Below are 16,169 nucleotides of genomic sequence, written 5' to 3'. Positions count from 1 at the left end.
CCACAAGCTTCTGCAATGTCACAACATTTATTTCTGTCCAGAGTTGCATTAATTTTTCCCCCAAGATCTTGTATTGATGATGGGAGATTTGGACCACTGCGCAAAATCTTCTCCAGCATATCCAAAAGATTCTCAATTGGGTTCAGGTCTGGACTCTGTGGTGGCCAATCCAAGTGTGAAAATGATGTCTTATGCTCCCTGAACCACTCTTTCACAATTTGAGCCCAATGAATCCTGGCATCTTGGAATATGCCTGTGCCATCAGGGAAGAAAAAAATCCTTTGATGGAATAACCTGGTCGTTCAGTATATTCAGGTAATCAGCTGACCTCATTCTTTGGGCACATAACGTTGCTGAACCTAGACCTGACCAACTGCACCAACCCCAGATCATAGCACTGACCCCACAGGCTTGTGCGGTAGGCACTAGGCATGATGGGTGCATCACTTCAGCCGCCTCTCTTCTTACCCTGATGCGCCCATCACTCTGGAACAGGGTAAATCTGGACTCATCAGACCACATGACCTCTTTCCATTGCTCCAGAGTCCAATCTTTATGCGCCCTAGCAAATTGAAGCCGTTTTTTGCCAGTTAGCCTCACTGACAAGTGGTTTTTTTAAGGCTACACAGCTGTTTAGTCCCAATCCCTTGAGTTCCCTTCGCATTGTGCGTGTGGAAATGCTCTTACTTTCACTATTAAACATATCCCCGAGTTCTACTGTTGTTTTTCTATGATCACCGATCACGATCATTCAGGATTTTTTTCCGACCACATTCCTTCCTGGAAGATGATGGTTCCCCACTGTCCTTCCACTTTTTAATAATGCGTTGGACAGTTCTTAACCCGATTTTAGTAGTTTCAGCAATCTCCTTAGATGTTTTCTCTGCTTGTTGCATGTCAATAATTTGACCCTTCTGAAACAGATTAACATGTTTTCTACAACCACAGGATGTGTCTTTCGACATGGTTGTTTAAAAAATCAGAAGCTACTCACTGCATCAGTTATGGTTAAATAACTTGTTGTCAGCCAAAACATAATCACCCATGCAGTAATTATCCAATGGGAGGCTCTTACCTATTTGCTTAGTTAAATTCAGGTAGTGACCTTTTTTTGGCCAGGCAGTGTATCTAACTATCTATCTATCTATCTATCTATCTATCTATCTATCTATCTATATATATATATATATATATATATATATATATATATATATATATATATATATATATATATATATATATCACTGATTTCTTTCTTTCCCACTCTTTTTAAATTGAAATAAAATGTAATTATATGTATACATGTATACATATAAAATTAAAGTTGGTCTCAACACAAGCTGTTCCACTTGTTTATTTAGCCAGATAGCCATTCCACCAAAACGACACACGAGGGCGATGTGTGTGGCATTGTTGATAGTAGATAGTGAGGCAGTATGGCTCGGGAAGATGTGTGCTTTGGGTTGGGATAGGTGATTATGACTGTGGTACGTTTAGAGTTTGAGCCACTCCCAGTGCCCGTGAGTCCACGTTCACTACTCAGCGCAGTTTCACTGAACGACGCGACTTCGTGCTCAAAAAAGGACAAATACGTTTTAAAAAGCCGGGAAAGGACCGAAGAGTTACTTTGCAAACACCTCTGGATGTTACCCTTCCCTTCAGAAGGGGGCTGCAAAGAAAATTCCATTCTGAATACGAGGCAAGTTTTGTTCTATTCAAATGTGTAACATTTTGTTAAGCCCAGCGTTGCCTTTGACCATAAAACGGAATTTTTTCGACTTTTTTTTTTATTATTATTATTTTTTTAGCTCTGGCACACACTTCTTATGATGCTACACTGCAAAAATAGGAAATCGCTTTGAAAAAGAAATCGATGTTGTGACATCATTTATCAGAAAGAAACTAAAATCATGTGTTCGATTTTAACCTCTTAAAAAGTTCAGAGAAGAGCTTGAACTCGATCTACTGTGACAAAAATGTCAAAGTTGATGCACGTTTGCGACATTTGCTTGGCTTTCATCGTCTGTGGTGGTTGTAAGGCATGGCAGACACAAAGGGTCTGCAACTGTTTTCTTTTAAGCAGGAGTTGGTTGTTTGGTTAAAGGTTTAAACTGAATGCTGTTCTAATAACGTACTCTGCTTAAAAGTTAAAATAAAAGGTTTCTTTTAGTTTTCGTTTATTCGTTAGCAAACACTTATCAAGTGGAAGAACTTTTGTTGAGCAGCTTTCACTTTTAAAGGTGATTGAATACATACAATTAAATTGCAATCTGCTTTGTTTGTAGAGCATTGTGTGCATTGCCACATTCAGAATGTAGAGCATACATTCACTACTGCATTCACTATAGTCACTGTATTGGTGATTTGAAGTTTTGGCAATATCATCTACTGCTTTCCCACTTCTTGAATAAGGTTTGTTTAAAGATAATCATACAGAGAATCATGCAGATCTTTTTTTAATGCCAGGAATAAGTGTGTGTCTTTTGCCTTTTCTCTCTTTAACCCCATAATTTCATAATTCATGCTTCATGGTACAGGCTCATGGTGATATGAGTGATGATTATGGTACCTAGCTTTGTATTCCAGAGCACCCAAATTGACACTTTAGGGCAAGTGAACAGTGAGGCTACATATGGGGATCCTTTCATAAATATGCAATTCCAGTCTTTTCAATCCCTTTCAATCTTTCTGCTCAGTCAGTTGAGGGTATAGTGAAGATGGTTATATTAGTAGAACATCATATATATGCATAAACCTACTGTCTCTAAATCTATAGCCAAGTGTGCAATAAAGGAGGTAATGTTTAGAGAATATTAATGGAAATGACAGTCATTGTTTTTGTTTATTGCTAATAGTTTACAGTAATAACATCTCAAAGGCATTTTCCATGCACAATGATGGGGCTGAAAACTGTGTATGAGTGTGACTTGTGAAGCTGTGAAATGTCTTTCTGAAATCTGATTCTAGTACATAGACCCTTATATTATCCACAGGCCCAGTAACGCACATTTATAGTTGACCAGAATATTTTTTTTAAAAAGAATGAATTTTGCCGAGTAAGGAGCCCATGGGAGTGTGGCCAAAGTCAAGCTCTGAGAGTTTACAATGGCAGCAGGAAATGCTCATGATAATGTTTAGATCACTGAGCAGCTTACCATGAAGTTGTCATGAATAGCTGCAATGTCTGCTCTTCGAAGCTTCAACTTTTCCACTCCATTTGGATCCATTTGCAACCACAATTGTCAGCAAATTGCTATCCAGTCTGGTTAGCATTTCATTCGAAGGTTTGCATTAAGCCCCATTAGGGCCAGCAGTATCATCCTGTGCAACGAAAACAGTTTTTGTTTTTTGTTTTTGTTTTTTTTGTTTGTTTTTTTCAGGTAATTGTTTGAATAAGGCAGCTAAAATGAGATATTCTGATAGTCAGCATTTGAATTTGAAAAAGAAAAATTGATTTCTTAGTTTAGATAAGCACACTTGTTCGGTTCACTCTCTTATTCTTTGCACCGTGCTTAAATATAGCGCACGTTGTCCAAAGCAGTATTTGATTTCAAAGATTTACTGCGTGTGGTGTTGGGGAGGGAGGGGGCCGTTCAGCAGATGGGATTATCCAGGATCTTGGTCATTTTGCTGGCCAGGCTGCTGGGTAAATCCCACTTCACTTTGTCTGATGATTTTGGCTGCTCTTCCTCTAATGGATTTAAGCACTTTTTTCAACATGTTCCTTCACTGGAGGCCTCTCTTCCAGTAGAATTAACTAGAGCACTGGAGCAATATCTTTTTTTTTTTTTTTTTAATTGACGAATTTTAATTTTTTTTTTACATTTTAATTCACCATTGACACGGAATGGTGACAATTTAGTAGTAAAGTTCTGTTAATACTCTTATACTTTTTATTAATGTTTTCCTTTATGCCTAATATCTCACACTATCCTTATGTATAAAAGCCTTTAGTCTAGTTTACGATCAGTCTGTTGCATCTGTTGACTTGAGACTTCTACCAGGTTATGGTTGTCCCCAACATAACTAAGAACATTTCACCACTAGACAAAGAATAATTTGTAATGGGAAATGTGCAAATGAAGTAGAACAGTCTCTTGAATGTCAATCATTCAAATAAATCAACTGCTTAGACTAGCATCCATTAATTTTCCTGCTTTACGTTTGTACACAAAGAAGTAATGAGAGTTGTGTGCATAAAAAGTTTACCTTTGGAATCTGTACAAAGAATTAATGGTCTCATATGAGATTAACAGAGTACCAGGAGATGTATGGATAAACATGCAGATGTGGTTCTCAAGCACTTTCTGGATACTTGTTGTCCTAGAGAAAAATATTTACTTTCTCTAGGGCATGTGTTCTATATAAGACTAGATTAGCTTTTTGTCATTTGGAAACAATGAAATTCTGTTTCTAGTATTATAGTGTAATAAAAGACCTTTTTGGTATAATGTATTTAGAATCTGAGCTTTTAAAGATGTCTTGGTCAGAGAATGGCCAGCAGTGGCCTTTTCTCTACATATCCCTTCTCCTTTTACCACTAACTATGGATTGTGTTTCTGCATCTTGCTGTTTAGTTAGTTTTATTTTTTACCAAACTGCAAAATACATGGATTTTTTAGCATTTAAAAAAAAAGTTTTAAAATGTACCACAATGGCATGTTCTTGTCTTGTCTGCATATAGCAGAATGTTCTGGGAAAATGTCCAGAAGCATGTTTTCATTACACACAGTAGACTAATATAAGGCCCATTGTGTAAAAGTAATTTAAATATTGATAACAGATTGTTCACAGCAGCAGTGGGTGTGCGTCTGCAGCAGGCTTTCTAAGCCTCAGGCCTCATATTATCAGATCTGCTGCTAATCCTCCACATTCATAGATTTGTGGAGACAAACCAGTTTGTAAAAGCTGCCTATCTAGGCTTTGAATGAAGCTGGGCCTCCTTTTCTCCTGTACTATATTATTGGGATTTTTGACCAAATACTGTGGAAGAAGACAAAAAATTACCACCCAAATAATGTTTTTGTCTCAGGACATGCGTGCCAGTATGTCTCTTGTCTCTAAGTGAAGTGTCCTCCCCTTTTTTTTTTTTTTCAATTACTGTTTTTTTAAGCCTATTATGTGAACGGAAAGCATAATATTGAATGTTGACTTGCATGTCTTGTATAAATATTTTGGTGAACTATAATACAGGTTGTCACCTTCAGGAGGCAAAGGCCTGAGATTTTCTTTCTGGCCGTTCACCTGGTTTAGGTTATGTAGGGAGTCATGGAATTTCCTTGTATTTAGTTTTCTTTTGACTGTTGATTAGGTTAGTTAATTCTGTGTATTTGTTTATTTTTATGCAGTACACCCCTTACCATATACAGGTATGATGTATAATTTCTGATTAGATTAAAACTGAATTCTGTAACCTTTGCAGTAAAGGCCGGGTTTGACCATTCTTATGTATTAAAATGTGGATTCATTTCAATACCCCAAAATATAAATGTCCATGAAGAGCACAGAGATAGAGATCAGGGATAGGGTTGCTTCATTACATAATTCCCTGTGGAACTCTGTCCATGGTGTTCTGAACTGAACTTAGACCGCCTGGTTGAATAAAAAGGCTCCTGTAGTCCAAACTACTGCTGTGCAAACATGTTCTGTGGGTTTATTTGCACTGGCCATGTTTAGAACCCATGCAGCTCATTGCCTCTAAACCTGACTTGTGATAAGTGGGATGCTTTAAAATTCTTTGAAAATGCTGTGATTGTCTGGATCTGTGAGAGTCTTCGTCTGTGTACCTTGTGTGTGTAAATAACTGATGTGTTTCTTTTTAACACTGCAGGGGCGGATTATGTCCAAAATGGAGGTGAAGACGTCACTTCTTGACAACATGATAGGGGTGGGCGACATGGTCCTTCTTGAACCCCTGTCAGAGGAAACCTTCATTGACAACCTACAAAAGCGTTTCAGCCACAATGAGATCTATGTGAGTCCTTTGAAGTGCTCATCATTAACACTAAGAGGGAGAATTGCTTGCTGGTAGATCTCATTAACAATTGTAACCATCCTGTTACTGGCTTTGTCACTGATTGTGCCCCACCTTTTTGTGTGCTAGGTAGCAGGCTAAGTTTGACCTCTTTTCTTTCAATCAGATGACTTGTTTCCATTCTTTCCATACCAGTGTCTCTAAGTTCTTTCATTTTTCTACCATTTAGTTATTTATTTATTTTTTCCTCCTCTGCATGTCCCATTCATTCAGACTCTGACTCACAAGCACCCACGAAAAACCAACCAAAGGTTATTTGGGTGATGCTTCTGGGCTGCAACTTTTTAAATACTGTCACAGATTCTTTATTGTATTGAAGTCTTGTTTTGACTTGGCTAATATAGCATATTCACCCTCTTGATGTTTAACCACTCCTGTAATGCTTTGGCCTTTTGCTTTGCATCACTGTCCGGATGAAAAGTTGAATTCTCTCTCAACCTCCATTTTTTTTAATAGACTAAAGCAGGTTGTGTTGCTCTATATCTCTGTATGTTACACCATCTAGCCATCCTTCTATTTCAACAAAAAGCAACCCCACAGATGATGCCATCACATCATGTATAACTGATTGTGTTTGCTCAGGAATGGGCAGTGTTAGGTTTTTTAGGTTTGCACCACATTGTGTTTTAAGCTTTTGCCAAAATCCTCCAAATTTGTATCATCTGTCCACAAAACTTTATCGCACATTTTATCTTTTTTACGATAAAATGTGCGATAAAGCAGAGTGCCTTGCTCTAAAGCAGGTTGTCTTGCTCTATATCCCTGTATGCAGAGGTCTTAATATCCTTGATTTGGTACATCTTAATGCCACTAAATTCTGTAGCTTCTTCAAAGTTTCTTCTACAACTTTATCTCTGGTTTCCTAAGCATGTTTTTTGGTCTTTATTTTCTTATATTTGCTTCAGATCTGCAGTCTGACTAATGGTATTTGAATGAAAGGTATGTCTTATTGAGAAGAGGAGAACTGAAACAAAAGAGCAATATATCATTTCTGTAAGCTTGGGGCTTCTATAGCATGGGGACTGCATTTATGCAAACAATATTTTTTTAGTTAATAATTTTTGTCTTTCTTGCATAAAACCAATATCACCAATAGGTCATTTTGAGGGTTAGCCTTCAAAGTGATCAAAGTGTAACTTGGAATGTTCAGTTTAGTTTGTGACCAACAGATAATGAGAAATTTGCTCTGTGATTATGAAATCTGAGAGGGTTCACCAATAGCAGTAATGATCCGTTTTTAACACACAGCCTTTCTGCAAGCCCCGAGTTCTCGACTAAGCCTGAAATGTTCTACACTACATGTCTACTTGGTGTGAGAAGACACATTTACTCTGGTTTAGTCAGCCAGCAGTCCTAGTGGTATGTTAAGTGTCCTCAGCCGTCATATCATGTATTTTTGTAATATCCGGAGTAAAACTTCACCATCTGACACTAATTACACCACATGATGTACCAGCAATGGCTCAGTTTAGATTTGGTTCCGTTTAGATTTAATTATGTATGCTAGTCTTTATTTCTCTCATTGTAGTAAAGAGCTAAAGCTCACAATAGCCTCACCTCCCTGCTATTGTGAGCTTTATTAAAAACCTGCACAGTAGTGAAAGGATGCCACCTGTCATTGTGTAAAATAGGAGGGGGTTTGTATGGTTGCATGTTTTCAATTCCAGAATACACAGAGCTGTAGTTATGTTATTGAGTGGCTCACGTATATCAGGTAGCATTTACACAATGGGAGTTGTCTGTGTTTCTACGTCCAACCTTCTATTTAGTTTTGTCCTCCAGTTTGTAAAGTTTTCCTCATGCCGTCCATGTCCACTCCGTAGGGTGTGGACTGCGTTGCTATGGCACACACATTAATGCTCTTAAAAGTTGTAGACAATTCTGATCATTCCGTTGATCTGGCACTAGTCTAATTTAGGATGAAACCAAAGTCAAATGTATTTTATCTAAAACCTTTTACAACAGCCATTGTCACAAAGCTGCTTTACAGACGTCAGAGTACAAGGCCCCTGTAAGCATGCCAAAGGCAACAGTGGCAAAGAAAAAGTTGAATTCAAGTCCTTTCAGACTGGTCTCTTAGTCCTCATGAATTGTACTTTAAATCAGATTATTTCTAGTGTTTGGTGATTAGGTAGTTGCATTGCTCTCTCTCCGTGAGCATGATTCATCACACACCACTGCCCTCACTGTTCATTGTGTTTCTCCTGGCCATACCAATTCCTCATGAGATTCCACACATTTTTCTTTTGTGTTCTCATGTGCTGTTGATTTTGAGCTCCTGCGGGTCAGAACAATATCCCAAAAATTCCCAGCTAGGAAGTGTTGACGGATGCAGTGTTCCGCTTACCTCCGTGTAACTCTCCTGATTTCCCAGCTGTTGGACTGGGGGGGGGGGGGGGGGGGTGTGTGTGTGTGTGTGTGTGTGTGTGTGTGTGTGTGTGTGTGTGTGTGTGTGTGTGTGTGTGTGTGTGTGTGTGTGTGTGTGGCCATCTAATAGTGTCTGATCTTGGGCTCTGAGCTAGATGTGAAAAACTTTGCAGTATGAATCTCTTATGGAACATTACACAGTGCATAAGAAGTTTTGCGTTTTCATTAGGTAATTTTTATGGATGCATCCTGTTAAGCATTTTCTCCAAATCATTCCCTTTCTCCATTCCTTTGATTTGCAGACCTACATTGGAAGTGTGGTGATCTCCATGAACCCTTACAGGTCCCTTCCCATCTACACAGCAGACAAGGTGGAAGAGTATCGCAACAGAAACTTCTATGAGCTCAGCCCACACATGTAAGTCCAGCCTGCTTTTTGTTAAGTCTATTCAAGCATATTGAGTAGGAGAGTTACATGGCAAATAAAGAGCGACAACAAGATGCATCTTTATCCCTTGGTCTGAGTGAAATGTCAAATGCTTTACATGGACTGTAGCTGTCTACATTTTTCTTGAGTGGCGCATAAACTTAAAACCTGCTTGCTTTTCAACTTGGACATAAGGTATTCTTGTTGTGGATAAGTGCATCTTTGTATAGAAAAGAGAACAAGAACAAAGTACTTGAAGATTGTACTGACTGATGTCTTTTCAGTAATTGAGAACTTTGCAAAATTGGTGCAAACATGTAGGCCATGTGTGACCATGTGAAGCTTCCATAAAACACTATAGAACACCACATCCCTTGTAATGTCTCGATGAAAATTTCACCTTTTAACAAACTAGTGGTTTTTGGCGGTGGGGTTATAATGTCATTTCATTGTAATTGAGTTATCTTCAGCTGATCCTAGCTTTTCTATTCTTCAGACTATGAAATGTATACCACCATTGAAAGAACATTTAATATATAAAGTCATCACTATGTTTGATAAATGGCCTCAAATGTGTGAGCCTTCCTGCTCTCCATGACCCCTGAGAAAAGGGGTCCTGTTTTATTGAAGAGGGCTATGGCTTCTTTTGGCCATGCTCCAGCTAATGGTCATCTGTCCCTCTAGAGTGGTCAAAACAAACAGTTTTCCACAGATGTCTGCAAATGCACACTGGTGCACTGCAAGACCAGTGACCCTGTGCCAAAAATGCCCCACACTGTAAACCTAAGCAACATTTTTGCTTTAGCTAGATCTCAGCTGCTGTCTCATATGTTCTCATTGTTTCTCCCATTGTAAAGGAGAGAATTTCTTTAACAGATGTGTCTTGCTAATTGTTATTTCCAACTTTATTCATAGTTTTCATAGTTTTACCTAATATATATCATATCAAGCTAAGCTCCTCTAGAAGCTTCCCCACTTACAGCTAGCATTTCCTCTGGGCTGGAGTGTTCTCTGCTCGTGTCTTATTCATGTGTTTCAGTCTTACTCACCTGTTTATCTAAAGTCAGGGCTTTGGCTGCATCTGTGTGTCATCCAGAGCCAAGGGTCTAAGCAACAGCTGATCCAAGCCAGCTGCTTTGTCCAGTGTGCTGTTAGATTGCTCTGGAGCTATAAAGAATGGTTTTGATTTACAATCCTCTGTGTTCTGAGTATTGAATTTTTTCAAGAAAAGGTGGTTTTGACTCCTAGGATTGGTCAGATGTGAAGTTCCATTTTATTAGGCATCCTTGGTGCTGCAGCACTTAATGTTTGAAGTACAGTACATTGATACATCATCTTTTAGTTTTCTACTTCTTAGTCAAAATTACACTGAATGTTGCTCTTGTGTGTTACTTATTTTCATCCATATGGTTTGCCAGCAAAATGTAACAATTGCTTCTATGTTACTGCTTCTAAACAACCTTTTTTCATGAGTTTTTAATTCTCCTTCACTAGATGCTCTGTGTTATAATACTTATAAAAGTGTAGGTTTTTCTCCTACTGACTGCTTACCCAAAGCAAAACCGTATTTATTGTCAACACCTCTTGGCAAGAGTACAAAACAGCAATCTTAAAAGGTAAGCAAACAAGTGGAGAGATTCTTGCTGATAGAGTAATTTCTGATATCTTCATTATTTGTAAATAAGTGAAAGACTGCAGCTTTCTGCTTTGGTGTGCCATTTGCTTGATAGGATGTAAACATTCCTAATCTCTGAAATAATGAGACATCAAACCTAATCAACTGAAATGATTTTTACTAGCATGATTATGCAGCTTTTGAGCAACTGAGCTAGTGGACACAAAAGCAACCAGTTGATTCCTGATCATATGCAAGGTCACTGCATCACCCTGTTGTGGAATAGTTGTATATTGAATAGGTCTGGATTTCTATAGGCTTGATAGGTGCTTGCTGTCACTGTAGGAAGGCATAATTTAAAGTCAATGAGAGCCATAGATTAAAATCTCTGTATTAGAATTTGTTAAAATCTTTGCCATTCTATTCAGAACTTTGCAAGCACTTCATTAATTAATTTTAATCCAACAATTAGACCATCTGGTTTGTACTTGTGTAGCTACCCACCTGTAAAAGAGGAAACTTTAATGAAATTATATGAAATGTCATCATTTTAATGTCAAAATAGTTTGCTCGCAATTTTCCTATACCTGCAAAAACAATAACAGCAGAAGAGCAAACAGGTACCACAGAGGGCATCAGCAAATGGTGTGAATATATAAACATGAAAGGGCAGCTAAATTAATGGGATATGCTAGGTGAAATATTGAAAATGCCTTTTTAAAAATGCTTTGATGCTCTTGGACAGAGAACTGTTATAGTCAGTCATGTCTCATGGCTTCATTAACATACTGGTTTTGGTTTTTAAATAGGGCACAGTTAAATTTAGTGCAGCAATACGCTAATAATCACCATCGTATCCTTTCCAATAAGAATCCAATACCTTCTTGCACATATTGCATTTTGTAGTGTGGTTACCGTCAGGTTTCTGAATTTGGTGCAATGACTGTTTTCATCTAGCCTTTGTAACTCTCTTTGTGCTCTTGGCTACATTGACTTCATTTTGGACTACTGTTTTCCAGGCTGCCTGGTCTTCTGTGATTTACCTACAGGCTGTTGACATAAATGCAGACCAACTTCAAGTCACGTTTGCAGTCATGTAATCACAGCTGGGGTCGCCCATCTGGTCTGGTCTCCTTCTGAGAGCTGGCCATAGAGCATCCTTGGCGATGTGGCCAACCTGAGCTGTCTCTAGCTAAACAGCGCTAATGTGCTGGGGATGTTTCCATGCTGCAGGACCTCTGTGCTGGTCCTTCTATTCTGCCACAATTCTGGCATTAAAATGGCATTAAAATCTAGCATTGCCAGGGACTCTTCATATTGCCAGATCCAGGGTTTGCCCTGCATGAGACAGGTCTTGGGTGTCCAATGAGATGATATGATCTCTTCCACTGTCAGCGATGAGCCCTGGCACTCAGACCTTCACCAGTTGGTTCTGTGCTTTTAACTAGTATACTCTCCTGTGTTGTGCTGGCACTGAGAAATTTTGGAGTGCTACAAGCATGTGCTACAAGCCTAGGAAAAGGACTATGGAGATTTTGGGATCCCAAGACCCCCCCCATGTAGCTCATATAAACCAAAGGAGAGGCAAAGCCAATACATGTGATGCTAACACAGCTGCGGGAGTTGCCACAAAATACAGAATCAGGGACACTTTTTTTTTTTTGGGTCAGGCTTTACTCCCTCAGCATTGTGGATCATTCTTTCATTGGCCCATCCCCCTAGGCAAGTTTGGAAAGTGTAACCCTACCAGGAGCATGAGGGTCTTGACAACATGGCTGTAGGGTTCACTGGAGCAACACGAACCCTCTGTCACGACAATGTTATGATTCTAACAACGTTAGAAGTGGACATGAACATTTGCAACTTTTGCAGCACCTGAATTCTGACAATTTTCTGTTAGAATATTCCCTGTCTGAATATGCTTTCCAAGTGAATGTATGTCCTCGATGCATTAGACTGAGCAGGCACAGTGAATTTCTACACCAATTTTAATGCTCATATGTAATCATAAAGCTTCCTCTTTGTCCCGCTGGTTATTAGAAGTGATTTTCAGGGCTTGTGTGCACCTGCTGACCAATACAGTTATAGCAGGCACAGACCATATAGCTGGCAGCTGGCTTTTAGGACCAGTTATGTCACAGGCATCATCTGTGGCCATGCCAATGATGCCATTTTGCCCCTGAGCAATCCATGTCCCCGACACATTAAACATTTAAATCAGGCTTGTCATGCAGGATATTGTAACAGAGCCAAATGAAATAGGTGATGTCACGCATCTGCCACTGTCTGTGTTTGGGGACCCCAGGGACAGATCATGGTTTTGTGAGGCCTGTGAGCACAAGGATGTTTGCCCTTTGGACTTCAGGCTGTTCTCGCCTCCTCCCCATCCTTCCCACTGAAAACCCGTCTAAACACTTGGGTTGAGGAATCAAAATTGATGTCCCAATAAATGAACTGTTTAGGGTTTTCTATGAAGATGTGTGTGCTAAAGCCAAAAAGTTGCCCAGCGCACAGTAAACGTTAATACCATGAACAGGCAATGTCCAAATGATCCATTTTGGAATGTCAACAGAAATATTCCATAGACAAAAATAGAAAAACTAAAATGAGAACAGCACTGCAAACAATACAAAAAGCAGCCAATGTCATTAACCTTCTTGCTAAACGTTGCTGTTTCATTAGCATCATAAGTATATTCTTAACTAGGTTTCTCAAAAATATTTTTTTGAATGCACCACGATTCCAACATTTGATTCACTGTAATTCGGAACATTGACACTGGCCTAAATGCCCATGAAAGACAGACAACCTGCGATTCAATACCAGCAAGCACAAGTGATTTTTGTAGTTTGTCACATTTTAATCGCATTGGTTATTCTAACCTGAAAAACACCAATATACAAACAAGCCTGTAGGTTCCTGCATATCTGCATTTTATTTATTTATTTTTCCTTTTTTGCATGATTTAGGAGGGGAAACTGTGTTTAGCTATTTGTGGAAGATGCTAATTCTATGTTTGCAAAAGGAGAACTTGTGGACCTGTGGGTGGGCTGGCACAGGGGTCTCCATAGATCACTGGCTAGTGTATGGCTACTGTATACATTTTTTTTAAGGTTCATTGTTTGTGATTTTGTACATTTTCTAGGGATCTACTTCTTGCATCTCCAGTGATGTGTCCACAGTCTTTGAGCAGCCTTGGGCCCTGTGGTCTGAGGGCCCCTGGGTACCAGCCCCACTGACCTGGTCAGTAATCTATCCCCGGTGAAAACATGTTCTTGTTGAGTGCTGTGCTGCAGTGCAGGCTAAGGTGCAGATGGTGGGAGCTGCTTCTATGATGTGCCAGAACTGCTTGCTACTGCAGAACTGTGAGGTCTCTGAGGGGCAGATCATATTGCGCTATGTGTAATGAGACCTGGGCTCACTCTCAGCCCTTTTCTCTTAGCACACTGTTATTGGGCGTCACTGGAGCATTGTTTGCAAAGTGTGTTGTGGCATTGTATCTAAAGCAGTTGTATGCGAACAAAATTCCAAAAAGGCAAAATTGAGTATAGGCCATGGGGTGACAGATAAAAGATAATACTAAATAAGTATGACTAAGTGACAGTGGAGATTTCTGAAGGACATCCACTGGTTCAGTATCCAGATAGCATAACACTTTTTCTGTGGTTTTCTAGTCCTGGAATGGATGCTGTGGCACTGTCTCCCAAATGGCAGCCTGGTAGGCAGACTGTTTGTTGGGTGGCTGCAGTCCACTGTAATGTTGTGAGCCCCTCTCAGTAATTGTGAATGGTAAGTATCCTGTTGGTGCAGGAGCTGGTGACCTATGATGAACGCAGCTGCATTATACTGTACAGTGGCACAGGCAGTCAGGATGACCTCTATGGTACATCTGTAGAAGCTGGTGAGCGGGCAGTCCAAACTTTGTGAACTTCTGCAAGAATTAGAGTTGCTAAAAGGCAGAACTTGCAATTGTGTTGATTGGAGATGCCATATGAAGTCATATGTGCACACTGTGGAACTTAACACTACTCTTTCCACTTCAGGTCTATTCATGTATAAGGGAGTGTGTCAACCCCCTACCGTCTCCTGTAGTTCAGTCATCATCATTATTTTGCTGACATTGAGACTGAGGTGGTAGTTATTGCACATCTCTGACAGTATTCTGACTTCACCTCTATCTCCTCTTCATCTGTGATGAGGACCAGGATGGTTGTCTCTTCAGTAAACTGGAATTTAATGATGGTTATGCTTGGTGATGATCAGGAGTCAACAGGAAATGCAAGAAAGAGCTAAGTACACATACATGCACAAACATGGGGAGCTCTTGTGCTCAGTCAGTGTGGAGATGATTTCACCTGGGGTCTGCAAGTCCAGAATTCAGTTCCACAGATGAATGCTTATCCCCAATTCCTTAAGCTTTGTAATGAGCTTTGCAGGAATTATGGTATTGAATGCTGAACTGTAATTGATGAACAACACTGATTATATATTCTTTGTGTGTGTGGTTGTGTGACCACTTTGTATTTGGCTTAGTTCCTCACCCCATATCAAATAGGTTTTAGGTAGGTTTATGTAGGGGTGTGGGCCAGATGTTTGGGCAATACAGTCCAGACCCTTAAAACAAACCCCAGTGTCCTTTAGACTGGGCTAAAACTTCACCTCACTGTTCACAACATAGTAATGTTTAACCAAGTGGGCTGTTTTCCATTGGAAGAAGCAGATAAAACTGGTTCAACTGCATCATCTCTTCTCATGCTGCATTAAATGGCCAGTAGCTGGACTGCCACTTACTGAGTTTAAAGGACAAGAGTTAAAATAGTGAGTCTTTATGCAGAGTCTGTGCAGAACTTGGATCAAGAATGAATGTGAGCAATCTTGCTGAGCATGATGAATTTTTTGCAGCCAGAGCATTGTTTACTGGAGAGTTGTTGCCTATGAAAATTAGCCATGGATAAAAAAAAAGCAATAATGAACTATTCCCTGTCCGCTTACACACATGGTATAGTTTACTTTCCCAGATTGTCTTGATCTGACTAAGCTTTGATACTTCACTTTTTCCTGTAAACAGATGTGAAGTCTCTCTTTACATTTCTACTTCACGTAGTTGCACTAACATTCTGTTCAGTCATTTTCAATTACGGTCTACAATTTAAGTCATCAGGATGGAATTAAGTACAACGCATACATTATATTACAGGTAATACTTGATGATAACTATTGCCAATTGGCTTTTCCGATTTCCATGTTAGCTTGTGTTCAATTGTTATCTTTGCAATTAGTTATTTAAGAAGTCAGAGGACCACATAATCTCAGCACCTGGAGTGTTAGCTGAAGCAGTGTTCACTGGGAAAGAGGGGAAAGTATCTCTTATCTTAAAAGTATGGCCACCAACCCTTAAATTGCTCCTGAAAATGAAATGCAAATCAATCGGCTGCTGCTCCAATAGCAACAATGGACTACGGCATTTGGTATGGTATGGAAGAATAAACTATTAGAACACCTGGTCTTTTCTCCATGTATAATGTGTGTCCCAGGAGAACTAGCGAGAGATTGGTTCATAACAGCAACTGGAAAGGTCTCTCTTGGTTCCTGTGGAGTTCCAGGAAAGTCATGCTGGTTGTGTTAAATAACACTATTCATCTGGATAAACTTATTTGTGTGCATTATTTTTCAATGTTTTGTCAGGCAGCGATTGTTCATTTGAGCTGATGAATATATGGGCTACA

At 39.5% G+C, this 16,169-nt stretch overlaps 1 protein-coding gene across 4 annotated transcripts in view; it reads left to right on the top strand.

Annotated features, from left to right (window-relative positions):
• The first annotated feature begins 1,459 nt into the window (after positions 1–1,459).
• myo1b (myosin IB) overlaps positions 1,460–16,169 on the top strand; it is a 58,915-nt gene continuing 44,205 nt past the window's right edge. For all 4 annotated transcript variants that reach the window (XM_027012651.2, XM_027012649.2, XM_027012650.2 and 1 more), the window contains exons 1-3: positions 1,460–1,699; positions 5,831–5,974; positions 8,704–8,819. In XM_027012651.2, the coding sequence (XP_026868452.1) occupies positions 5,840–5,974; positions 8,704–8,819 (251 nt within the window). In that variant the 5' untranslated portion in view covers positions 1,460–1,699; positions 5,831–5,839. The remainder of the gene's footprint in view (positions 1,700–5,830; positions 5,975–8,703; positions 8,820–16,169) is intronic.

Source organism: Electrophorus electricus, chromosome 2 (genome assembly GCF_013358815.1).
Source record: "Electrophorus electricus isolate fEleEle1 chromosome 2, fEleEle1.pri, whole genome shotgun sequence".
NCBI lineage: Eukaryota > Metazoa > Chordata > Actinopteri > Gymnotiformes > Gymnotidae > Electrophorus > Electrophorus electricus.
This window is presented reverse-complemented; position numbering and strand designations above follow the sequence as displayed.